At 43.5% G+C, this 25,870-nt stretch overlaps 1 protein-coding gene across 1 annotated transcript in view; it reads left to right on the forward strand.

Moving 5' to 3' along the window:
- Positions 1–25,870, forward strand: part of XYLT1 (xylosyltransferase 1) — a 192,349-nt gene that overhangs the window by 48,012 nt on the left and 118,467 nt on the right. The window contains exon 2 of the mRNA XM_070761135.1: positions 13,038–13,076. Within this exon, the coding sequence (XP_070617236.1) occupies positions 13,038–13,076 (39 nt within the window). The remainder of the gene's footprint in view (positions 1–13,037; positions 13,077–25,870) is intronic.

Below are 25,870 nucleotides of genomic sequence, written 5' to 3' on the forward strand. Positions count from 1 at the left end.
GGAACGCCTGGCTTGGCTCCCTTGTCGAGCCAAGCCACGTTGGCTAAGAACCGGGCTGAGCTCACGGTCGCACACTAAGCCGTCGACTGTAATTTACAAACCACAATCGCTGGGATCACACATTGCATTGTGAGCCCGAGCTGAGCAAAACCAACTGTCTTGGCTGTCGGGCTCCAACCCGCAGGGCCTGTAGTGCGAATTCTGTAGACCTCCGGAAAGATTCCGGGATCGTCCATAAGGAAAAAAGAGGGCAGCCGAGGACACGGCGGGGATAGAGAGATGCAGAAGAGCAAAGAGCATCATTAGCTGTATAGGTGGTCCTGAACGTAGGACCATAAATGAGCCACAAATTCCTGTTCCGAAGCGAGACAGCTTATAAGTGAATCACCCACACACCCCATTTTATTCATTCATTCATTCATTCATTCATTCATTCATTCATTCATTCATTCATTCATTTGACTTCCTATGCAGCCCAATCCCGAGGGACTCAGGGCAGCTTACAACAAACCGCCGAAATCTCACATGCAAAAAACAGCCAAAATTTCACATTGAAAAACTGCCGAAATCTCGCATACAAAAACCACCAAAATCTCGCATGCAAAAACCACCGAAATCTCACATGCAAAAAACCGCCAAAATCTCACATGCAAAACCCGCCAAAATCTCGTATGCAAAAAACCACCGAAATCTCACATGTAACAACCGGCTGAAATCTCACATGCAAAACCCATCGAAATCTTGCATGCAAAAAAACACCGAAATCTCACATGTAAAAAACCTGCTGAAATCTCACATGCAAAACCCATCAAAATCTCGCATACAAAAACCACCAAAATCTCGCATGCAAAAACCACCGAAATCTCACATGCAAAAAACCGCCAAAATCTCACATGCAAAAAACCACCGAAATCTCACATGTAAAAACCTGCTGCAATCCCGCATGCAACAAACACCGAAATCTTGCATGCAAAAAAACCGCCAAAATCTCACATGCAAAAAACCACTGAAATCTCACATGCAAAAAAACGCCGAAATCTCACATGTAAAAAACACCAAAATCTCACATGCAAAACCCACCAAAATTTCACATGCAAAAAAACACCGAAATCTCACATGTAAAAAACCTGCTGAAATCCATGCAAAAAACACCGAAATCTTGCATGCAAAAAAACGCCGAAATCTGGCTCAGACGCACGCGCATGCACACCGAAGCTGCGAAGCTGCACTACCTTATCCCTACCGGTAGTAACCAGCTACCGGTAGGCAGGACAACTTTGATCTCCCCATTGTTGTTTGGATGAGGCTTTCCTGGGGCGCGAATAACCATCGCCTTAGCCCAGGGAGGCTGAGTGTGATTATATTTTCCCTTTTAATGTTTATTCTAGCCCAGAGTTAATTGAGAGTCTGGCGGCATGCAACTTTAATAAATTATTATCGTTATTAATTCTTCCACCTATATTGGTTTTTTCCACCCACAGCATCTTCTTTCTTAAAGTCACGCCAGTTTCCTTGTCTTTTCTTTTCGCTTTTTTTTTTTTTAACGTGGGTTGAAAAACCCATTTAAACCATCGAGAGAGAATATATCATGCTAATGGGCTTAAAAATAATTCTCCCCTGAGGACGGATTGGGCAGCATTGATTAAAATGCCTGGCGTTTGCTTGCGAGAATGATATTTTGCATTCTTGAGGAGTTCAGCGGGAAGAAAAGCTGAATTGACATATCTATAAACAAGTTATTACTTTACTGGCAGGATAATTAGCTGAGAAAAGGCTGCGCGCGCTCAAGATACCTTGCTGCGGGAATTCAGAGTTTTTAAAAGACGTTTTTGGAGAGCAGAACTATCTGGATGGTGGGTTGGTTTTTTTAAAAAGGGAGAATAAAACAAAAAAGGGGTCGGCTTTAATTGTAAAAAAATGATTTGTTAAAAAAAGGCTTTTAATTTCAATGCAGTGTCAACCAATAGCCCTAAGAAGCACTTCCAGTTGTTTCAAGACCCTTAGCCCCTTTCTTTGCTAACCCTTCAACATTGAAAAGAAGCAGTAGGTATACAGTATACAATTTTAAAAAAACAACGCAGAGACCTCCTCACCCTGTCAACAAAAGTGTGTCTAGTCAATTGTACTGTTGTCCCAGTTGTGATGTATGGCTGTGAAAGTTGGACTTTTGAAAGTTTGGCTGAGCACCAAAGATTGGAGGCCTTTGAGCAATGGTGCTGGAGAAGACTCCTGCAAGTCCCAAGGAAGGAAGGAAGGAAGGAAGGAAGGAAGGAAGGAAGGAAGGAAAAGGAAAGAGAGGGAGGGAGGGAGGAGAAAGGAAGGAAGAGGGAAGGAAAGAAGGAGGGAGGAGAAAGCGAGGAGGAAGAGGGAAGGAAGGAGAGGGAGGGAGGAGAAAGAGAGAGAGGAAGAGGGAAGGAAAGAGGGAGGGAGGAGAAAGCGAGGAGGAAGAGGGAAGGAAGGAGAGGGAGGGAGGAGAAAGAGAGGGAGGAAGAGGGAAGGAGAGGGAAGGAGGGAGGAGAAAGAGGGAGGAAGAGGGAAGGAAGGAAGGAAGGAAAAGGAAAGAGAGGGAGGGAGGAGAAAGGAAGGAAGAGGGAAGGAAAGAAGGAGGGAGGAGAAAGCGAGGAGGAAGAGGGAAGGAAGGAGAGGGAGGGAGGAGAAAGAGAGGGAGGAAGAGGGAAGGAAAGAGGGAGGGAGGAGAAAGAGAGAGAGGAAGAGGGAAGGAAGGAGAGGGAAGGAGGGAGGAGAAAGAGGGAGGAAGAGAGAAGGAAGGAAGGACACCAAACGTCTCCTGGTTTGTTGCTTTGCTTCAAAGCAGTTTTTTGGTGAAGCTTTTCCCCTTCCGGGCTCCACCCTGTCCAAATAATTTTCTGCATTGAAACATTCATCCAGATTTCACAATGTAGGAAAGCCTGGCTGATGGCTGTGTATATATATGTGTGTGTTTTAATTAAGAATTTTATTTAAATGATCGCAACACAAAATACGATAGAAAAATGAGAAAGTGGCAAAAAGTGTGCAGGGACAGACAGAAAGACAAGGGGGGAAAAACCCTCTGTATTGTTTTCAGTGTTTTTTTCAGCAGAGGAAAAAGTGCACTTTTATGTCTAATGTCCCTGTCCTACTGTCTTATTATCCTTTCTATTACTACGTTCTACTTATTTATTTTATTTATTTATTTATTTATTTATTTAATTTATTTATTTTGTCCAATACACAATGAGGGTTTTAGTGGGTATATATCTATATACACATAGTATATACACATGATGAAGATTATAGAGGAGATACTCATAGTAAAATATATCTATGAAAGAATAGAAAAAAAGATATAGTAATAGAACATATCAGTGAAAGAATAGAAGAAGAGATATAGGAATGGAAGAAAGGTATAGGAGATATAGGAGAGCAATAGGACAGGGGACGGAAGGCACTCTAGTGCACTTGTACTCGCCCCTTACTGACCTCTTAGGAATCTGGATAGGTCAACCGTAGATAATCTAAGGGTAAAGTGTTGGGGGTTTGGGGATGACACTATGGAGTCCGGTAATGTGTTCCACACTTCGACAACTCGGTTACTGAAGTCATATTTTTTACAGTCAAGTTTGGAGCGGTTAATATTAAGTTTAAATCTGTTGTGTGCTCTTGTGTTGTTGTGGTTGAAGCTGAAGTAGTCACCGACAGGCAGGACGTTGCAGCATATGATCTTGTGGGCAATACTTAGATCTTGTTTAAGGCTTATCTTACGTTATGTTAATATGTACTATAATACTATGCTTGTTTGACAAATAAATAAATAAATAAAAATAAATAATAAATCGCAGCCACAACTTTGTACCGGGCCAACCGAACAAAACACCGAGCCATTTCTATAACAACAAGCCAGCAGCTGGGTTGGGATGCAGGCTAGAAGTTGAAATGAGAGCAGAATCCAGCTGTGCAGGAGGGGAGGGCCGATGGTGGAAAAACTAAAAATAAGACAGGACTTCTGTCACCTCCGTTGGGGAAATTGAAACAAAAGCCAGCTTGTGTCTTGAAAAGTTCCGTTGTCTGTACAGGGAAATAAAACAGAGACCTTTGCCAGAAGGTAGCAAAAAAAAAAAAAGGAAATCCTCCTTTCGCCACAATTACATTTGTTTGCTTTCTTAGGCTTGTTTGCTTTCTCGAACAATCCACAATGCTGGGGTTTGCACAACACGCTAAGCCCAGTTCAAACAATCGGGGCTTCTTGGCTTAGCCTAAGAACGGTGCGAATCCTATTCCAGGCTATTTCAGCCAGTTTGTGTTCTCTTTCGTCATCTCTGTTGTCTGCTTTTTGCACGTGACGAAGCGTTTGACGTGAGCATTTGTCCTCTGGTTTGTGCCAGTGAGGGGTTGGAGTAGCGCTCACAGAACTTAGAAACATAGAAACATAGAAGATTGCATAAAACGTATCAGGAAAGACTTCATGAACTCAATCTGTATAGTCTGGAGGACAGAAGGAAAAGGGGGGACATGATCGAAACATTTAAATATATTAAAGGGTTAAATAAAGTCCAGGAGGGAAGTGTTTTTAATAGGAAAGTGAACACAAGAACAAGGGGACACAATCTGAAGTTAGTTGGGGGAAAGATCAAAAGCTACATGAGAAAATATTATTTTACTGAAAGAGTAGTAGATCCTTGGAACAAACTTCCAGCAGACGTGGTTGGTAAATCCACAGTAACTGAATTGAAACATGCCTGGGATAAACATAGATCCATCCTAAGATAAAATACAGGAAATAGTATAAGGGCAGACTAGATGGACCATGAGGTCTTTTTCTGCCATCAATCTTCCTATGTTTCTATGTTTCTGTTATCGACTATATAAACTGTATGTGTATGTACACACACACACGCACAGGTCTTCTAAAATTATACACATTCAATCTCATTCACTACGATAGGAAAAACAAAACCAGAGCCCAGAAGGGGAAAAAAAGAAAAAAAATTGGTCAAAATTTTTCTACTGGTTCTGCGTACCTGACTGTACTCATAGGAGCCTTTGAAAAAGGTGGGATGAGTAGCCACATTAGTTTACTCTGGAGATGTGTAATGTGGACTTTGCAGGCTGCGATACAAGCTCCACCTCTTTTGTGAGCCGCTCCGAGTCTTCGGAGAGGGGCGGCATACAAATCTAATAAATTATTATTAATTATTATTATTATTTTGTGAAATCGTAATGCCACAAAATAATAAATCCACAGTAACTGAATTTAAACATGCCTGGGATAAAAATAGATCCATAAGGGCAGACTAGATGGACCATGAGGTCTTTTTCTGCCGTCAATCTTTTATGTTTCTATGCTTGCTCAAAAGGGATGGAGCTTATTCTCTAATAGCACAGCCCCGCTTCTGTCTTTTACTACATCATGCATACTCACCACAGAGGTGGGTTCCTCCTGGTTTGGACTGGTTCTATGGAACCAGTAGTAACTTGGAGACCTGCATACTCACCACAGAGGTGGGTTCCTCCTGGTTTGGACTGGTTCTATGGAACCAGTAGTAACTTGGAGACCTGGGTCGCTGGAGCTGGCAGAGACCTAGGTCTGCCATGCCCCAAACTAGCTCTCTCGGTGGCGCCATAGGCACCGCCATCTTGGGGTTTTTTTTGCTTCTGGGCATGTGCAGAAGCTGTATTTTTAGCACTGTATGGTACACATCTGAGCAAACCGTCAGCCAAGCACTACCCTCCTTGCTGATATCTCTCATTTTTGCTTCCATTTTTAATTTTGTGATTGACAGAGAGGGTACGTAAGCCGCTCCGTGTCAGCTGTGATTGGGATGCGCTTAAGCCCAGGGAACTCAACAAGGCCATAACTCAATAAGTCAGTGAAGTCAACAAATAAATAAGGAAACATTTAGGAAAATCAAGTCAGCAAGAAAATATTCGGCGCAGTCAACAAATAAATAAGGAAACATTTAAGAAAATCAAATCAGCAACAAAATATTCCATAAAGTCAATACATAAATAAGGGAACGTTTAGGAAATTTGAGTTGGCAACAAAACATTCAGTAAAATCAACAAATAACTCAGCCTTCAGGAAAGTAAACAGGCCAGTTTAAATAGTAGTCAAAAAGCAGCCTCCAGGTGATTTCCAACTTTTTCCAACACAGTAAATACTAAAAAAAAAAACACCCCAAAACAACCTGAGCTTTTTTTCCCCATCCTGCACGCCGCCCCCTTTACATTTTTTAAATCTTTATTTTCATTGTATTTTATGCTATAATAAAGTTTGATACAACTTTTTAAAAGAAAAATAAATCCTTATGTTGCTTATCTTCCATTTGCTGGATGTGTATCCTGTAAATGCAACAATTGTGCTTTTTTACAGGTGTGCTCAAATTCTAGGTTTTGCCTTCTTCCTTCCTTCCTTCCTTCCTTCCTTCCTTCCTCCTTCCTTCCCTCCCTCCCTCCCTCCCCTCCCCCTCATTTCTTTTCCTTCCATTTTCCTACACCTCCTTCCCTCCCTTCTTTGTGTTCCTCTCCTCCCCTCTTTCTTTCGTCCTTCCTTCCTTCTTTCCCTCCTTCCCTTCCCTCTCCTTTCTTTTCCTTCCTTTCTTCCTACGCTTCCTTCTCTCCCCCTTCCTTCTGTCCCTCTCCCTTCCTCCCTCCCTCCCTCCCTCTCTCTCTCTCTCATTCTCTCTCTCTCTCTCTCTCTCTCTCTCTTTCTTTCTTTCTTTTTTTCTCCCAATCAGTGTCCAAGGTGAATAAGTTACATTGGCTAAACAATGGAGCCACTTGACGTTTTTCAAGATAACACTTGTTATTTGAATTTCCTTGTCATTTGAGATTCCGATGGCTAATTTGGGGTTTTCCAGATAGCGAGATGGGCTGATAGAATTGTTATAGGAATTTAAAGGAGATTTTCTCTGTTAAATAATGCAACAAGTGGCCTCTGCTGATACATCTTTTATAGGCCAAGTGGTGCAATAACCAAATTTACACAGAAGAGTCTGCACGTCTAATATTGAAATCAGTGCAATCTCCTTATGTGGCGAGGACGGGTTTACAAACTCTCGCATTTCCAAGAATTTTATAGCAGGGAAGATAAGTCAAAAGTAAACTTTAAAATGTACAAGGGGGGAAAAAGCAACCTCAGGGCTTTGGAATAGATTGCTGAATTTTTCACCCTCCTGCCTGATGAAAAGTACTTGAAAGCTTGAAAATTTATACATCGTTTTGTTAACCTGATTAAGATGCTGTGTCGAGACCTTTGCGGATTTTTTTTTGGACCGCTTAACAAAAAATAAAAATTAGCAAAACGTGCATGATTTGGAATTGCAAAATAGGGTTGGAAGTTGGAACCCATTTTATAGTCGGGGAAATTAGAAAAACGATTTTTGGAAATCAGGGGTTTTGCAACCCATGTAAAAGAGATGCCTTTTAATTTCCCCAAAGGCTCTCACCACTAAACCTTGTTGCTAATTCCTAAAAGCCCCCCATTGTATGGGTCAAGCATTTTTTCTCTGCCACGGTATTCCAAAACCTCCTCTTTCCCCCCCCCCCTTCCCTCTTTTCATCTCGCTGTATAGAGCGCTGGTGGGACCACATTTGAAATACTGTGTCCAGTTCTGGAGACCTCACCTAGAAAAAGAGATTGATAAAGTTGAACGGGTCCAAAGACAGGCTACAAAAATGGCGGAAGGTCTTAAGCATAAAACCTATCAGGAAAGACCTAAATGAACTCACTCGATATAGTCTGGAGCAGTGTTTTTCAACCAGTGTGCCGTGGCACACTAGTGTGCCGCGAGACATGGTCAGGTGTGCCGCGAAGCTCAGAGAGAGAAAGAAAACAAGAGAGAAAGAAAGAGCAAGAGAGAGAGAAAGCAAGCAAGAGAAAAAGAAAACAAGAGAGAAAGAGAGAGAGAGAAAGCAAGAGAGAAAGAGAAAGCAAGCAAGAGAGAAAGAAAGCAAGAGAGAAAGAAAGCAAGAGAGAGAAAGAGAACAAGAGAGAAAGAAAGCAAGAGAGAGAGAGAAAGAGAGGGAGGGAAGGTGGGAGAGAGAAAGACATGGAGGGAGGGAGAGAGAAAGAGAGCAAAGAGGAAAGAAGGAAGAGAGAAAGAAAGAGGGATGGAGAGAGAAAAGAAGAGGGAGAGAGAAATAGAGCGAAAGGGAGGAAGAGAGAGAGAGAGAATTTTTTTGTCCAAACTTTTTTTAGCCACCCCCCCCTCAATGTGCCACATGGTTTTGTAAAAGTAAAAAATGTGCCGCGGCTCAAAAAAGGTTGAAAATCACTGGTCTGGAGGACAGAAGGGAAAGGGGGGGGGACATGATCGAAACATTTAAATATGTTAAAGGGTTAAATAAGGTTCAGGAGGGAAGTGTTTTAATAGGAAAGTGAACACAAGAAGAAGGGGGCACCATCTGAGGTTAGTTGGGGGAAAGATCATAAGAAGAGCCCTGCTGAATCAAACCGAAACCCATTAAGTCCAGCACTCTGTGTCCCACAGTGGCCCACCAATTGTCCATGGGGATCTTGAGCAGAAAGAGAAGGCAACACCCTCCCTTCCCCTTGACCCCCAACAAATGGTACTCAAGGGAATCCTGCCTGCCTCAACCAACATAGAGGTGGCACATGGACATCCGTTTCAATAACCACCAATACACTTGGCATCCATGAATCTGTCTAACATAAGAACATAAGAAGAGCCATGCTGAATCAGGCCCAAGCCCATCAAAGCAACGTGAGAAAATATTATTTGACTGAAAGAGTCATAGATGCTTGGAACAAACTTCCAGCAGACGTGGTTGGTAAATCCACAGTCACTGAATTGAAACATGCCTGGGATAAACATACGGTAGATGCATCCTAAGATAAAATACAGGAAATGTATTTTGGCGGGGCCCAGGGGAAAAGCCTTCTCTGTGGCGGCCCCGCCCTCTGGAACCAACTCCCCACGGAGATTAGAATTGACCCCACCCTCCTCGACTTTCGTAAGCTCCTTAAAACCCACCTCTGCCGTCAGGCATGGGGGAACTGAGATATTTATGCATGGTATGTTTGTTTGTATGGATGTTTGGTTTTACAATAAGGGTTTTTTAGTTGTTTTAGTATTGGATTTACATGCTGGTTTTTATTACTGTTGTTAGCCGCCCCGACTCTACGGAGAGGGGCGGCATACAAATCCAATAAACAAATAAAATAAATAAATAGTATAAGGGCAGACTAGATGGACCATGAGGTCTTTTTCTGCCGTCAATCTTCTATGTTTCTATGTTTCATTTCAACCTTGTTACTCCTGGCTGGGATAAAACCTCTTTATTCATTCCCAAATCAGGCTAAACGGTAATCCAAGATGCTGAGACTCTGGATGAATCCTTGGCCTTGTTTTTCAGGGAGCGGACCTTAACGTTCACAGGGGCTTTTTCCAAAGGCCAATTTCTCAGCTTAAGAGCATGGAGCATGTTGGACAGGAAGCTGTGCACGGCGCTGGCTGGCAAGGCCACACTTTTATGAGGTTTTTTCCCCCCTCTTGCCGCAAGACGACAGGAGGACGTCTGAGGAAGTAGGAAAAAGGAGCTATTCTCGGTGTTAGTGGGAGGCTTCGTTGAGGGTGGGCAGAAGGAGCGGGGAAGAGAGAGAGAGAGAGAGAGACCAGATTTTGCTTTTTAAAGAAGTGGTGGAATTATATTCTTAGCTTTTGTTGATTGGCAAACCGGGAGGCTTTAATGGGAGCTTTGGCGCTGCGGTGGGCATGCCAGGGATTTTAAATAGAGCGGGTTTTGTATGGAAGAGGCCAATGTTCCTGCCAAGGTTTAGCCATCTGCCTTTCGTTGAGGGGAAGGGCTCTGGAGGTGGAGAAGGGAAAGAGTGGGGGGGGGGGGAGGAAGAAGAAGAAAGAAGAGGAGGGGGAGGAGAAGGAGGAGTAGAAGAAGCAGCCACCAACAAGGGTGTTTGATAGAATGACCCCCCAAAAAGTGTCAAGATACTAGGGGCCAGTGTTCCCTCTAATTTTTTTTTGGGGGGTGGGCGGAAAAGTATAGTGACTGGGCGGCACAGAAATAATAAATAAATAAATAAAAACAAGCAAACAAACAAATAAACAAACAAATAAAAAACCCACCCTCTTTTGCCTCAGAGAATTTCAAAATAAAATACTGTACTGTGTGTCTATAACAGTGAGCTCATAATAGGGCAACTCTATCAATATCAAAATGCCACTTAAATAGTTGAGCTAGTTTCAAACTAGATTTTGATTTTCTTTCTCTCTTCCTTACTCCCATTCTTTTTCTTTCTCTTTTCCTTCCTCTCTTTTTTCTATCTGTTTCTCTCTCTTCCTCTCTCTCTCCTTCCCTCTCTCTCCTTCCCTCTCGGCTTCTGGGCAGGTTTGGAAAACTCTGAGTTGATGATGATTTTTAAGTGAGCGATTGCTCACTGCTCAGCTTAGAGAGAACTATGCTAGGGGCTTTCACAATATCAAACATTCCTGGTTCCTGGAGGAGGAGGGGGAAGAGGAGGAGGAGGAGGAGGAAGGAAAGAGGAGGATCCATAAGCTACAGCCCCCACTCTCCCTGCCTTCTGCAAACTCCCTCTGCCGGCGGGCCTGGGACCATTGAAATTTTAATACCTTGCCCCGCCCAATGAATGAATGTCTGATGCATGATGTTTGAATCTTTTTAGTTGGTTTTTAACTATGGGGATTCTTAGTTGTAATTTTATATAGATTTCTATCATGTTTGTATTACTTCTTGTAATGAGTCTCAGAAGAAAATCAATTAATCAATCAAATGGATGGGTGGGTGGATGGATAAGGCATTTTCCTTCTGTGACATATATTTTTATTAATATTGTTTCCTCATTGCTTATTTGACCCCTATGACAATCATTAAGTGGTATTTTTACCTCATGATTCTTGACAATTTTTCTTTTATATACACTGAGAGCATCTGCACCAAAAACAAATTCCTTGTGTGTCCAATCACACTCGGCCAATAAAGAATTCTATTCTATTTTATTCTATTCTAGTCTATTCTATTCTATTCTATTCTAGTCTAGTCTAGTCTATTCCCACTAATGACAATAACGGTGTTGCTTGTATCCTTAGGATATTAATATTGTTTCCTGATAGCTTATTTGTACCCTATGTCAATCATTAAGTGTTTTACCTCAGGATTTACCTCAGGACGAATGTATCTTTTCTGTTATGCACACTGAGAGCATCTGCACCAAAGACAAATTCCGAGTGTCCAATCACACTTGGTTAATAAAGAATTCTATTCTATTCTATACTATTCTATTCTATTCTATTCTATGAAGATAAAGGTCAAGAAATGGGTGTGAGTCACTTTAACAAGCACCGCACTTAATATAATAGCGAAGTGTGGTGGTAAATTGAGAACCGCTTCTGTTTTGGATATTTTGGTTTTGCATCCTCTCCTTTCACCAGCTCCGGAAGCTTCCGCGGGGAGCCTTGCAACAGATTGTACAAATCACTTTCTTGGCTCCGGGTGCACTGCCTCAAATTAACAGTGAATAGTTCCTAACGAAGTTTATCTTACTAATGTAGCGGTGATACCTGGTCTAGCAAATGATTAAATTATTTCTTTTCTGGCACTGCAGGTTTTCTGCCAAAAGCCACGCGCGATGTTCAGTGTCAGCTCTTTTCATTGGCCTTTTAAGATTTTAATACAGAATTAAAATAAATGCATTTCCCCCCCTCCCACCCCCAAATCCCCACTCGGGCATAAAAGAAGGAGGAAAAATGATCCAAGCTACGTTAGGTAGCTTCTAATGGATATAGAGCAGTGTTTCCCAACCTTGGCAACTTGAAGATATCTGGACTTCAACTCCCAGAATTCCCCAGCCAGCATTCGCTGGCTGGGGAATTCTGGGAGTTGAAGTCCAGATATCTTCAAGTTGCCAAGGTTGGGAAACACTGATATAGAGAATGTCGAACGTAGAACAATAGATTTGGAAGGGACCTTGGAAGTCTTCTAATCCAGTGGTCAACAATCCTCCAATCTCCTTCTTCAATGGAGATTTTACACTTTGACGATTTGAGCAGGGGCTTAGTATAATTTTAAAAAATTTAAACTAAAAAGAAATTTAAACTTTCCGGAGATAGTGTGATGTCTATTGTTTTTTCATCTTTATATATATACAGAGGTACCTCTACTTACGAACCTAATTCATTCCATGACCAAGGTGTTAAGTAGAAAAGTTTGTAAGAAGAAGCAATTTTTCCCATAGGAATCAATGTAAAAGCAAATAATGTGTGCGATTGGGGAAACCCCAGGGAGGGTGGAGGCCCTGTTTCCTCTCAGGAGATTCCTAGAGAGGCCCCATGGAGGCTTCTCCCCGCCTTTTCCAACCGTTTCCTCCCAGGAGATTCCTAGAGAGGCCCAATGGAGAATTCTCCCCGCCTTTTCTGGCCCTGTTTCCTCCCAGGATATTCCTAGAGAGGCTCCATGGAGGCTTCTCCCCACCTTTTTTGGCCGTTTCCTCCCAGGAGATTCCTAGAGAGGCCCACGGAGGCTTCTCCTCACCTTTTCGGGCCCTGTTTCCTACCAGGAGATTCGTATAGGGGCCCCACGGAGGTTTCTCCCCGCCTTTTCTTGCCCTGTTTCCTCCCAGGAGATTCCTAGAATGGCCCAATGGAGGATTCTCCCCACCTTTTCCAGCCCTTTTTCCTCCCAGGAGATTCCTAGAGAGGCCCAATGGAGGATTCTCCCCACCTTTTCCGGCCCTTTTTCCTCCCAGGATATTCCTAGAGAGGCCCCACGGAGGCTTCTCCCCATCTTTTCCGGCCCTGTTTCCTCCCAGGAGATTCATAGAGAGGCCCCATGGCTTCTTCCTGCCTTTTCCAGTTACAGTTTCGGAGGCTCGGGTTTGTAAGTGGAAAATGGTTCTTGAGAAGAGGCAAAAAAAATCTTGAACACCCGGTTCTTATCTAGAAAGGTTCGTAAGTAGAGGCGTTCTTAGGTAGAGGTACCCCTGTATTCATTAACTGTAATTCAGTCTCTGCTGACCAGTCAAGCTTTCTGAAACCAATCAACTTTTGGTGTTCTTTTTACAGGATCAGCCTCTGAACCCTGACAAAGGCTTTGAAGCTCAGGTGAGTGTTGGATTTTTCATTTCATACCAAAGTGTGAACATGTGGTTCCCAATGACAGGATTGTTTTGGTGAAGACTTCAGGAGGTCAGAAGTAACAGTCCCATCCCCACCGTGGATGGAAGTTAGATTTCCTACAATACAGGGTTTTTTTCTTCTAAGGCCGTGATGGCCAACCTGTGGCACGTGTTTGACCTCGGATGGCCAGGGTGGGCGTGGCCAGCTTAACGTCACTCATGTCAGGGGCGCCTGGCGGATTGAGTGCTCCGCCAGTGGAAACGGGCTCCCAAGCTCCGTTTTAAGCTCCTTTTTTAAACCCTTTTAAGCCACCCTGTCACATGATTGTCAAGCCACTCCCACATGGTCACATGGCCATCAAGCCACTCCTACCTGTTCACATGGCCATCAAGCCACACCCAACAAGTCACGCCCACAGTGTGGTAGTAAAATGCTTTGCAGTGCTTCAATGCACGGATGTATATATGGAAATTATGGAAAGAAAAATAATAATATCAAATAATAATTTATAGCTCGCAGCCTGGAGGCTTTTAAGAAAAACAGAAAAAAAGAAACTTGGAGATTTAGCAACTGGCCCATTTAAGATTATTTATTTATTTTATTTATTTATTGGATTTGCATGCTGCCCCTCTCTGGAGACTCGGGGCGGCTAACAGCAATAATAAGACAGCGTATAACAATAATCCAATACTAAAAACAATTAAAACCCATTATAATAAAAAACCAAACATACATACAGACATACCATGCATAAAATTGTAAAGGCCTAGGGGGAAAGTGTATCTCAATTCCCCCATTGCCAGGCGGCAGAGGTGGGTTTTAAGTAGCTTACGAAAGGCAAGGAGGGTGGGGGCAATTCTAATCTCTGGGGGGAGTTGGTTCCAGAGGGCCGGGGCCGCCATAGAGAAGGCTCTTCCCCTGGGTCCTGCCAGACGACATTGTTTAGTCAACAGGACCCGGAGAAGACCCACTCTGTGGACCTAACTGGTCGCTGGAATTCGTGCAGCAGAAGGCGGTCCCTGAGATCATCTGGTCCGGTGCCATGAAGGGCTTTATAGGTCATAACCAACACTTTGAATTGTGACCGGAAACTGATCGGCAACCAATGCAGACTGCAGAGTGTTGGTGGACTTCAACTCCCAGAATTCCCCAGCCTGCTTCTTTAACTCCCAGCCAACAGTTGAAATCCACAAGTTGGACCTTCCTGCAATAAAGCAAAACACCAACAATGGAAATTTTATGTACCCGTTTTTATAGCTTGCAGCTTGGAGGCTTAATCAAAGCCAGCTTGTCGAAGAGATAGGATGCATGTCCATTTTTTTTATAGACCTCCTTTCCCTGTTTTTTATGGTTGGGCTGAAGTCAGTTTTAGGGAAATGAAACAGGAATGGGCAAAATTCAACGGGGGGGGAAAATAAAATAAAAACCCTAACACTCGGTTGCTATTAACTCCATATGTTGAGCAACGCGTACAGGCGTCTGTAATTAAGTAATAATCAACAACTTTCAAGAGGCTGAGTCACGAAAGCCCATTAAAATGGTTCATTGAAAGGTAATTCATAACAGCAAGGTTTTAGCTTGTAATTAGTCTAAGAATGGAGGCGTTCTTTGATGCTGGAAGCCAAATTCTCCAAGGATGCTGGCTTCCGATAAACAAACCAACGCTTTGCTGCTACAGATTTTTCCATTTTTCTCCTCTAATTCCTGCGGAGTTCTCTTCCGTTTGCAATTACGGGCGGTCCCCGTTTAGCAACTGCTTCCTTTAGCGACTCTTAAGAGCCGCGGCGGTGATGGAAAAGGCGGTGGGCAAATAAACCACTGGGTGAGATCATCCAAGGGCATGGGGTGAGGTATCATCAATATGCAGATGATACCCACCTTTGCATCTCCACCCGTTGTCCAGTCAGCGAAGCAGTGGAAGTGATGTGCCGGTGCCTGGAGGATGTTGGGGTCTGGATGGGTGTCAACAGACTCAAGCTCAACCTGGATAAGACGGAGTGGCTGTGGGTTTTGCCTCCCAAGGACAATTCCATCTGTCCGTCCATAACCCTGGGGGGGGGGGAATTATTGACCCCCTCAGAGAGGGTTCACAACTTGGGTGTCCTCCTCGATCCACAGCTCACATTAGAGAAACATCTTTCAGCTGTGGCGAGGGGGACGTTTGCCCAGGTTTACCTGGTGCACCAGTTGCGGCCCTATTTGGACAGGGAGTCACTGCTCACAGTCACTCATGCCCTCATCACCTCGAGGCTCGACTACTGTAACGCTCTCTACATGGGGCTACCTTTGAAAAGTGTTCGGAAACTTCAGATCGTGCAGAATGCAGCTGCGAGAGCAATCATGGGCTTTCCTAAATATGCCCATGTCACACCAACACTCCGCAGTCTGCATTGGTTGCCGATCAGTTTCCGGTCACAATTCAAAGTGTTGGTTATGACCTATAAAGCCCTTCATGGCACCGGACCAGAATATCTCCGGGACCGCCTTCTGCCGCACGAATCCCGGCGACCAGTTAGGTCCCACAGAGTTGGCCTTCTCCGGGTCCCGTCAACTAAACAGTGTCGTTTGGCGGGACCCAGGGGAAGAGCCTTCTATGTGGCGGCCCCGGCCCTTTGGAACCAACTCCCCCCAGATATCAGAGTTGCCCCCACCCTCCTTGCCTTTCATAAAGTTCTTAAAACCCACCTCTGTCGTCAGGCATGGGGGAACTGAGACATCTCCCCCGGGCCTATTCAGTTTATACATGGAATGTTTGTTTGTGTGTTTGCTTTTAATAATGGGGTTTTTAGTGTTTTTTAAATTATTAGATTTGTTTTTTACATTGTTCTTGTTATTGTTGTGAGCCGCCCCGAGTCTACGGAGAGGGGCGGCATACAAATCTAATAAATAAATAAAAATAAATAAATAAATAAATCCTTTGCCTTTACAACCTTTTGTGGGTCAGGAAAGCAAAGGGAAACTGTGAAGCCGTGTCGTGAAACACAGTCGGAGTTTCACTTTGTGACGCCTTTGCTTAATGACTGAGTTGGCCTGTCCCGATTGCGGTCGCTCAGTGAGGATGAGCTGAAAAGAGATGCGATATCAATCACTGTATTTTGGGGAGGATAAGAGGCATCTTTCTGCCCCCTAAAAGAAGCCATATCTCACTATGATGTGTGCGCATGGATGCGCCAGTCACCTGGAGCTGCAGGTGCAGCTCCATTTTTGCTACCGGTACGCTGTTCTCCCCCCCCCCTCCAGGTAGGAAGCCAATACTGGCCATAAGTGTGAAAAACGGTTGTGGCTTTAGAATATTAGAAGGGGAACATAAATAAGTACCTCTCCTTACGAATTTAATTGGTTCCGTGACCAGGTTCTTAAGTAGAAACGTTTGTAAGATGAAGCAATTTTTCCCATAGGAATCAATGTAAAAGCAAATAATGTGTGTGATTGGGGAAACTCCACCTTTTCTGGCCCTGTTTCCTCCCAGGAGATTCCTAGAGAGGCCCCACGGAGGCTTCTCCCTGCCTTTTCCAGCACTGTTTCCTCCCAGGAGATTCCTAGATAAGTCCCACTGAGGCTTCTCCCCGCCTTCTCTGGCACTTTTTCCTCCCCGGAGATCCTAGAGAGGCCCCACTGAGGCTTCTCTCTGCCTTTTCCAGCACTTTTTCCTCCCAGAAGATTCCTAGAGAGGCCCCACTGAGGCTTCTCCCACTTTTTCCGGTGCCGTTTTCCCCCAGGAGATTCCTAGAGAGGCCCCACTGAGGCTTCTCTCACTTTTTTCGGTGCCGTTTTCCCCCAGGAGATTTCTAGAGAGGCCCCACTGAGGCTTCTCCCACTTTTTCCGGTGCCGTTTTCCCCCAGGAGATTCCTAGAGAGGCCCCACAGAGGCGTCTCCCACTTTTTCCGGTGCTGTTTTCCCCCAGGAGATTCCTAGAGAGGCCCCACTGAGGCTTCTCCCACTTTTTCCGGTGCCGTTTCCCCCCAGGAGATTTCTAGAGAGGCCCCACTGAGGCTTCTCCCACTTTTTCCGGTGCCGTTTTCCCCCAGGAGATTCCTAGAGAGGCCCCACTGAGGCTTCTCCCACTTTTTCCGGTGCCGTTTTCCCCCAGGAGATTTCTAGAGAGGCCCCACTGAGGCTTCTCCCACTTTTTCCGGTGCCGTTTTCCCCCAGGAGATTCCTAGAGAGGCCCCACAGAGGCTTCTCCCACTTTTTCCGGTGCCGTTTTCCCCCAGGAGATTCCTAGAGAGGCCCCACTGAGGCTTCTCCCACTTTTTCCGGTGCCGTTTTCCCCCAGGAGATTTCTAGAGAGGCCCCACAGAGGCTTCTCCCTGCCTTTTCTGGTTACAGTTTTGGAGGCTCGGGTTTGTAAGTGGAAAATGGTTCATGAAAAGAGGCCAAAAAATCTTGAACACTCAGTTCTTATCTAGAAAAGTTCGTAAGTAGAGGCGTTCTTAGGTAGAGGTACCACTTCATTTAGGATTAAAGGAAGCTTCCGTGAGTCAGCAGGTTAAGAAGAACTTGGTTCTCGTCATATAAAGCGAATCTGAAAAAAATTTGAATACCAAATTAAATGCAGGGAACATAATTAAACCCATAAATACTTGGGCTGTTCCGATTATTCAGTACGCCGCAGGTATAATTGATTTGGGCGCAAGCTGAATTAGACATTCTTGATTGGAAAACAGGAAAATTAATGACTGAGATTCATGTTTCCTTTCCAAGAAGCCGTGGTGGCTGTTGTTACTTTGTCAGAAATAAAGGTGGAAGGGGATTACTCCTAAGTAAAGCAAAGGAATAGAAGGGAAACACAATTTGGGACCCAGCGAGGTATTGCTATTGAGGGATGTTTGTATAGAAGGAGAGAGAAAAAAATACCTCCTGAAGATTATGAAATCAAAAGAACAATTGCAAAAGAGAAGCAAGCCGAAAGCCAGATTAATGCCTGCAGATCTAACTTGCTTCGTGGTCCATACACGCATATCTACGTTGAAGGGAAATCAGGTCAAAATTTGACCCTGGCAGTGGCTGTAGATTGGAATTCTCGAAAAGGGGAAAAGAGCAGAGAAACAATCGTCTTATTCCTTTCTCTCCTTTCTTTTCTTATTTCCTTTCCCCTTTTGTTTCCTTCCTCCTTCCCTTTTCTTTCTTTACTCATCCCCTTCCTTCCTTCCTTCCTCCCCTCCTTCCATCTCTCCTTTCCTTTCTGCTTATTTTCCTTTCCTCCCTCCCCTCCCTCTCTCCCTCCCCTCCCCTTCATCTCATCTTCCTTTGATTTGATTTTATTGGATTTGTATGCCGCCCCTCTCCGCAGACTCGGGGCGGCTAACAACAGTAGTAAACAGCATATGACAATCCAATAGATAGATAGATAGATAGATAGATAGATAGATAGATAGATAGATAGATAGATAGATAGATAGATAGATAGATAGATATAGATAGATTAGATAGATAGATAGATAGATAGATAGATAGATAGATAGATAGATAGAAGATAGATAGATGATAGATAGATGATAGATAGATAGATAGATAGAAGATAGATAGATGATAGATAGATGATAGATAGATGATAGATAGATAGATAGATGATAGATAGATAGATAGAAGATAGATAGATGATAGATAGATAGATAGATAGATAGATAGATAGATAATATAAACAGTTAAAAACCCCTATTGTAAAACAAACATACATACAGACATACCATGCATAAAATTGTAAAGGCCTAGGGGGAAAGAGTATCTCAATTCCCCCATGCCTGGCGACAGAGGTGGGTTTTAAGAAGCTTACGAAAGGCAAGGAGGGTGGGAGCAATTCTAATATCTGGGGGGAGTTGGTTCCAGAGGGTCGGGGCCGCCACAGAGAAGGCTCTTCCCCTGGGTCCCGCCAAGCGACATTGTTTAGTCGACGGGACCCGAAGACCCACTCTGTGGGACCTAACTGGTTGCTGGGATTCGTGCAGCAGAAGGCGGTCCTGGAGATAGTCTGGTCTGGTGCCATGAAGGGCTTTATAGGTCATAACCAACACTTTGAATTGTGACCGGAAACTGATCGGCAACCAATGCAGACTGCGGAGTGTTGGAGTAACATGGGCATATTTGGGAAAGCCCATGACTGCTCTCGCAGCTGCATTCTGCACGACCTGAAGTTTCTGAACACTTTTCAAAGGCGGCCCCATGTAGAGAGCGTTACAGTAGTCGAGCCTCGAGGTGATGAGGGCATGAGTGACCGTGAGCAGTGAGTCCTGGTCCAGCAGTGACTCCCGGTCCTTTCCTCTCTCCTCTCCTCTCCTTTCCTTCCTTTCCTTTCTTCTCCTCTCCTCCGCTCATCTCCCAGCAACCGGTAAGAGCCCACAGGGTGGGTCTCCTTCGGGTCCCCTCAGCAAAACAGTGTTGGCTGGCAGGTCCATGGGAGGAGAGCCTTCTCTGTGGTTGCCCCGACTCTCTGGAATCAGCTACCTCCTGAGATCCACACTACTCCCATCTTATTGGCCTTCCGGAAAGCTGTAAAAACCTGGCTTTTCCGACAGGCCCAAGGGCCATTGATCTCAGGGGAACGACCAGCATGCACAGAAGCAAAAACACGCATGCAAGAACCCCGAAGCTGCGCATGCAGCACACCACTAGTGGCGGTAGTGGCTATCCATCCCTGGATAGCCATTCTATTCCATTCTATTCTATTCACATGTACACTGGAGTTGACTTAGTACGTTTCGGTGCCCTCAGATATGGCTCCATGTACCACCTGTGGCATGCGTGCCATAGGTTCGCCATCACAGGTATAAGGTCTCCTGCTTGAACAGGGGGTTGGACTAGAAGACCTCCAAGGTCCCTTCCAACTCTTTTTATTCTGTATTTGCTTTCAGAGACAGCAATTATCTCTCTCTCTCTGATCCCAATTTCTTCAATATCGGCTAGAAAATCTCCAGAACAAACTAGAATACTTCTTTTATATTATTATTATTATTATTATTATTATTATTATTATTGCGATCCCGTGGGCAACGTTCCTCCAGGCCTTCCCGTCCATCCAGCCACTTCCTTCTCTGCCGTCCCCTCCTTCCTTTGCCCTCCATCCTTCCCAGCCTCAGGCTCTTCCCATTAGGTGGCCAAATAGGGCTTGGGTGAGAAGCTAATGTCTTTGATCCCAGCAATAAGCAGCAAGCAATCAGTTAAATTTGATCCGGAGCAGTCTTGCAAGCAATCTTTCAAAGCGGAATTTTCCACACTGGGGTTGGGGGGGGGGGGGGAAGAAACAAAAACCCTGGAAGGTGTGATTTGACAGCTGGGGGGAATAGAAGTTGTCACTTTAAAAAAAAAAAATTGGCATCAAAGTAAATGACCAAAATAGACTTTTTTTTCCTGAATAGAATTCTTTATTCTTTCTCGGGGATAAAATACATTCGTTTTATTAGGATAAATTTATTTATCTGATTTTTTTATGCCGCCCTTCTCCTTAGACTCACTTGTTAACAGAGCCAGCATATAAATTATAATTTATAAATGCATTTATAAATGAAACACATGAATTGGGATGAAATGCATTGATTGATTGATTGATTGATTGATTGATTGATTGATTGATTGATTGGATTTCTATGCCGCCCTTCTCCGCAGCTCAGGGCATCTTACAAAAATGGAATTTAACCCAATCCAAGGGAGCCTTCTTCACAGTTTTGACCTTTTGAAAATTGTCAGGGTGGGATTACAGCTACGAACGTTAACTTCTTTTGACTTGCAAGTCCGAAGGCAAAATTGTCAAATTGTTGAAAATCCAATTTGGAGGCTGACCTCTAGTGGGAGTGAGGCACTTCTATAATATATATAATAACAGAGTTTTAGAAGGGACCTTGGAGGTCTTCTAGTCCAACCCCCCTGCTTAGGCAGGAAACCCTACACCAGTGATGGCAAGCCTATGGCACGGGTGCCACAGGTGGCACGCGGAGCCATATCTACTGGCATGTGAGCCGTTGCTCTAGCTCAGCTCCAATGTCCATGTGTGTGCCAGTCAGCTGATTTTCGGCTCACACGGAGTTTCTGGGAGGGCGTTTTTGGCTTCCAGAGAGCCTCCGTGGGGATAGGGAGGGCGTTTTTACCCTCTCCCAGCTCCAGGGAAGCCTGTGGAGCCTGGGGAGGGCAAAACACGAGCCTACTGGGCTCACCAGAAGTTGGGAAATAGGCCGTTTCCAGCCTCCAAGGACCTCTGGGGGATGGGGGAAGCTGTTTTCGCCCTCCCCAGGCAATTGAATTTCCCTCGGCACTCGAGGAAAAAAAGGTTTATTTATTTATTATTATTATTTATTTATTTATTAGATTTGTATCCCGCCCCTTTCGTGGACTCGGGGCGGCTCACAACACAATAAAACAGTTCATTACAAATCTAATAATTTACAATTTAAAATATTAAAAATCCCATTATGAAACAAACATACATACAAGCATACCATACATGAATTGAATTAAGTAGGCCCGGGGGAGAAATCTCAGTTCCCCCATGCCTGATGACAAAGGTGGGTTTTAAGGAGTTTACGAAAGGCAAGGAGGGTAGGGGCAGTTCTAATCTCGGGGGGGAGCTGGTTCCAGAGAGTCGGGGCCACCACAGAGAAGGCTCTTCCCCTGGGGCCTGCCAACCGACATTGTTTAGTTGACAGGACCCGGAGAAGGCCCACTCTGTGGGACCTAATCGGTCGCTGGGATTTGTGCGGCAGAAGGCGGTCTCGGAGATATTCTGGTTTGCTATCACTGCCCTACACTCACTTCAGACTTGGGAAAAGCTACATCCAGCCAAGATGGGTGACTCAGAATTGGGCCTGTCAAGGCCAATGCAAACAGTCTGCGTGAGCAAGTAAACTTGAGATGTTCCAGACTGGAAACAGGGGGATGGTCTGTAGAGCCAATTCCAAAAATATCTACATTTCATTTTGCCCGTTCTCTTCTCAGTTGGATGAATGAAGACGTGCATTTGAAAGAGGGGAGAAGATTTGGTTTGCATTTTTCCCAGATGGAGAATGCGATGCTTGGGCTTGTTTTGTGATGAAGGTGGACAAAGTGTGTGTTTGTGTGTGTGTGTGTGATTGTGTGTGTGTAGGAACACACTCTCTTTCCCTCTTAAGGTCCTCCTTAAAAGCAGTTCTGTGGGCCTCCTTCCTGGGTGAACTTTATATATTTTTTAAATTAAATATAAGCATTAAAAAGATTGAAATACAGACAAACATATAAACAAGACAAAACAACGCATTTACAAATATACATCTCAACCTCGGTTACATTTCCATGGTGAATTGTCTTAACGTTCATTGTTCATTTATATGTCATTCATACAAACTGTATTTCCATTACTGCTTAATCTTTTAGCTGTAAAAGACCATTTCTGACCATTTAAAGTTATGAGTGGGTACAATTGTGTAGTTTCGATTGTGTTTTAGATAATGGGTTTGTTACAGTTTTAATTATTAGATTTGTATCTGTATTGTTTTATTGTTGTTGTGAGCTGCCCCGAGTCTTCGGAGAGGGGTGGCATACAAGTCTAATAAATTATTATTATTAATTAATTGTTATTATTATTATTATTATTTTTTATCTATTAGTAAATATATTTATCTTTTACAATCAAACTTATAAAGCCCTATGTTCATTCTTTAACTAAACATATATGTATGTATGTATGTATGTATATACTGTATGTATGTTTACGTATATATGTACGTACATACATACATACCCACCCTGAGTCCTTCGGGATTGGGCAGCATAGAAGTCAGGGGGCGTTTGCCCAGGTTCGCCTGATGCACCAGTTGCGGCCCTACTTGGACCGGGAGTCACTGCTCACAGTCACTCATGCCCTCATCACCTCGAGGCTCGACTACTGTAACGCTCTCTACATGGGGCTACCTTTGAAAAGTGTTCGGAAACTTCAGATCATGCAGAATGCAGCTGCGAGAGCTATCATGGGCTTTCCCAAATATGCCTATGTCACACCAACACTCTGCAGTCAATTCAAAGTGTTGGTTATGACCTATAAAGCCCTTCATGGCATGGGACCAGAATATCTCCGGGACCGCCTTCTGCCACACGAATCCCAGCGACCAGTTAGGTCCCAAAGATTGGCCTTCTCCAGGTCCCGTCGACTAAACAATGCCGTCTGGCGGGACCCAGGGGAAGAGCCTTCTCTGTGGTGGCCCCGACCCTCTGGAACCAACTCCCCCCTGAGATCAGAGTTGCCCCCACCCTCCTTGCCTTTCGTAAGCTCCTTAAACCCACCTCTGTCGTCAGGCATGGGGAAATTGAGATATTCCCTTCCCCCTAGGCTTATAAAATTTATGCTTGGGATGTCTGAATGTATGATTGGTTTCTCAAATTAGGGTTTCTTAATTTAACTTAAACTTAAATATTAGATTTGTTTATATTGTCTTATTGTTGTTAGCTGCCCGAGTCTACGCATGTAAGTAAGTAAGTAAGTAAGTAAGTAAGTAAGTAAGTAAGTAAGTAAGTAAGTAAGTAAGTAAGTAAACAAACAAACAAACAAACAACAAACAATTATGTATATGCACATCCTTTTTCTCTTTTTCTTCTTCCTTTCCAACAAATTATAGACCAAATTCCAGTTTATCTAATTCTACACATTTTAAGATTTTTTAATGGATTAATCATCAGTTGGTACATGGTACTCTGTGGCTGCCCCAGCTTTCTGGAGTCAACTCCCTCCCCACAGATTCGCACTGGCTCCACCCTCCCCGCCTTCCGCAAGGTAGTAAAAACTCACCTTTGCCAACAGGCTTGGGGCCATTGAGTTTTAACAGCCTAGCCCTAGCTGATGACTGAATGTATAATGTACGATAGGATGAATGCAGATGATTGGTTTTAAGAATCGGGGGTTTCGAGTATATTTTAATGTCAGATGTCTTATATGCTTTTTGTATTCACATCTGTTGTGAGCCACCCTGAGTCTGCAGAGAAGGGTGGCGTGGAAACCTAATTAATAAATAAAATAATAAAATAAATAAGTAATTCAAGGGAAGTTGCTTGCAGCTGCGTACAGATTCTAGGCGGAGCCCTCTTTTAACTCCGCCTGCAGTTTTTACCACTGCTTTTACAATAACCCCCACCCCAATACGGCTGTTGCAGAATACAACGCCAGCCAGATGTACCTTGAGTGCTTGCATAAATTTAGGGCTTTGGAAATAAATTTCAGGAACCGTTCTTTTAATTTGGGAGGGAAGGGCAGGAAGGGAGTCAGCAAAGGGAATGAGGAACTAGTCTTTCACTTCTACCCAAATGCAATTAATCCTGTAGACATTAGTAAGGAAAATAATTTGTAAACAATGACGGTTTTATTATTTTTTTTAAAAAAACAGCTTTTCCATTTATTTCTTTCATGATGCACAATTATTTATTCATCTTAAGTACCATCACAAGCCTGGCTTTTTGGAATATGAGTCAGGCTGCAAATCTAATAGTCCGTTCTATTAATCAGCGTGTGCTTAAGCAGATACTTCAAGCAAAGCTAAAATTAGCAGGGAAGCTGTTGGGTTTTGTTTTTTTTAATGCCTTGTGTCTTTTTAAGAAAGCAAAATACTCTATTTTTTGAGCCCTGTGATACTAGCAATATCTGCTTTACACTTAAATGGCACCTCTAGGAAAGCGACGTTCGGTTTGAGTTTATCATAAGCTATACTAATAATCGGCTGAAAGCTGTTGTAGCTTTACTGGAAAATAGGTTTTGGAAAAGGTCCCTTAATGCGGTCCTTTGACAGAGGGATAAGTATGAAAGTACAGATTGGGGGGAGCGGGGAATCAGCTCAATATACATTGCTCAAAAAAATAAAGGGGACACTCAGATAACACATCCTAGGTCTGAATGAATGAAATATTCTCATTGAATACTTTGTTCTGTATGAAAGTGCACAACAGCACGTGAAATTGATTGTTCATCAGTGTTGCTTCCTAAGTGGACAGTTTGATTTCACAGAAGTTTGATTTACTTGGAGTTATATTCTGTTGTTTAAGTGTTTCTTTTATTTTTTTTGTATATGGACACCGTTTTCTTATGAAATCGCAAAATGGATCAATAGATGGAATATTTAGGGTTTGGAGTTGAACTATGGGGTCCTTGGTGGTCTCTGAGCTTGGTTGCTTCGTGCAGACAAATCCTTGTGTGTCCCATCACACTTGGCCAATAAAGAATTCTATTCATTCTATTCTATTCTATTCTATTTTCTATTCCAATATGTTCTATTCTATCCAGTATGTTCTATTCTAGTCTATTCTATTCCAATATATTCTATTCTATTCCAATATGTTCTGTTCTATTCGATTCTATCTATTCTATTCCAATATGTTCTATTCTATTCTATTCTATCATTTCTATTCCAATATGTTCTATTCTATTCTATTCCAGTATGTTCTATTCTATTCTATTCTATTCTATTCTATGAGCTTGATTGTTTCTTGAAGATGTTTCACTACCCAACTAGGTAACATCATCACTGCTAAGAAAACAACGGGTTTTGGTCTCTTATGCCAACCCCATTCTCTTCCAGCACTGATGTTGTTACCTAACTGGTTAATGAAACGTCCTGCAAGAAAACAGTCAAGATCACACAACACCCAGGACCTCCCTGACCGCCACCAGTCGCAAACGGCAGCCGCCGTGATTTATTCCTGCTTGCTTAGATTGGGCAGTGATCTGTTCCGACTAGAAAGAAAGAAACAAGCAACCATGATCTTTTTTTAAACTGGATTACCTTTCCCATTCGACCTACCCAAAGTGCAAGATCGAAAGGCCCCCGTCTTA

Source organism: Erythrolamprus reginae, chromosome 9 (genome assembly GCF_031021105.1).
Source record: "Erythrolamprus reginae isolate rEryReg1 chromosome 9, rEryReg1.hap1, whole genome shotgun sequence".
NCBI lineage: Eukaryota > Metazoa > Chordata > Lepidosauria > Squamata > Dipsadidae > Erythrolamprus > Erythrolamprus reginae.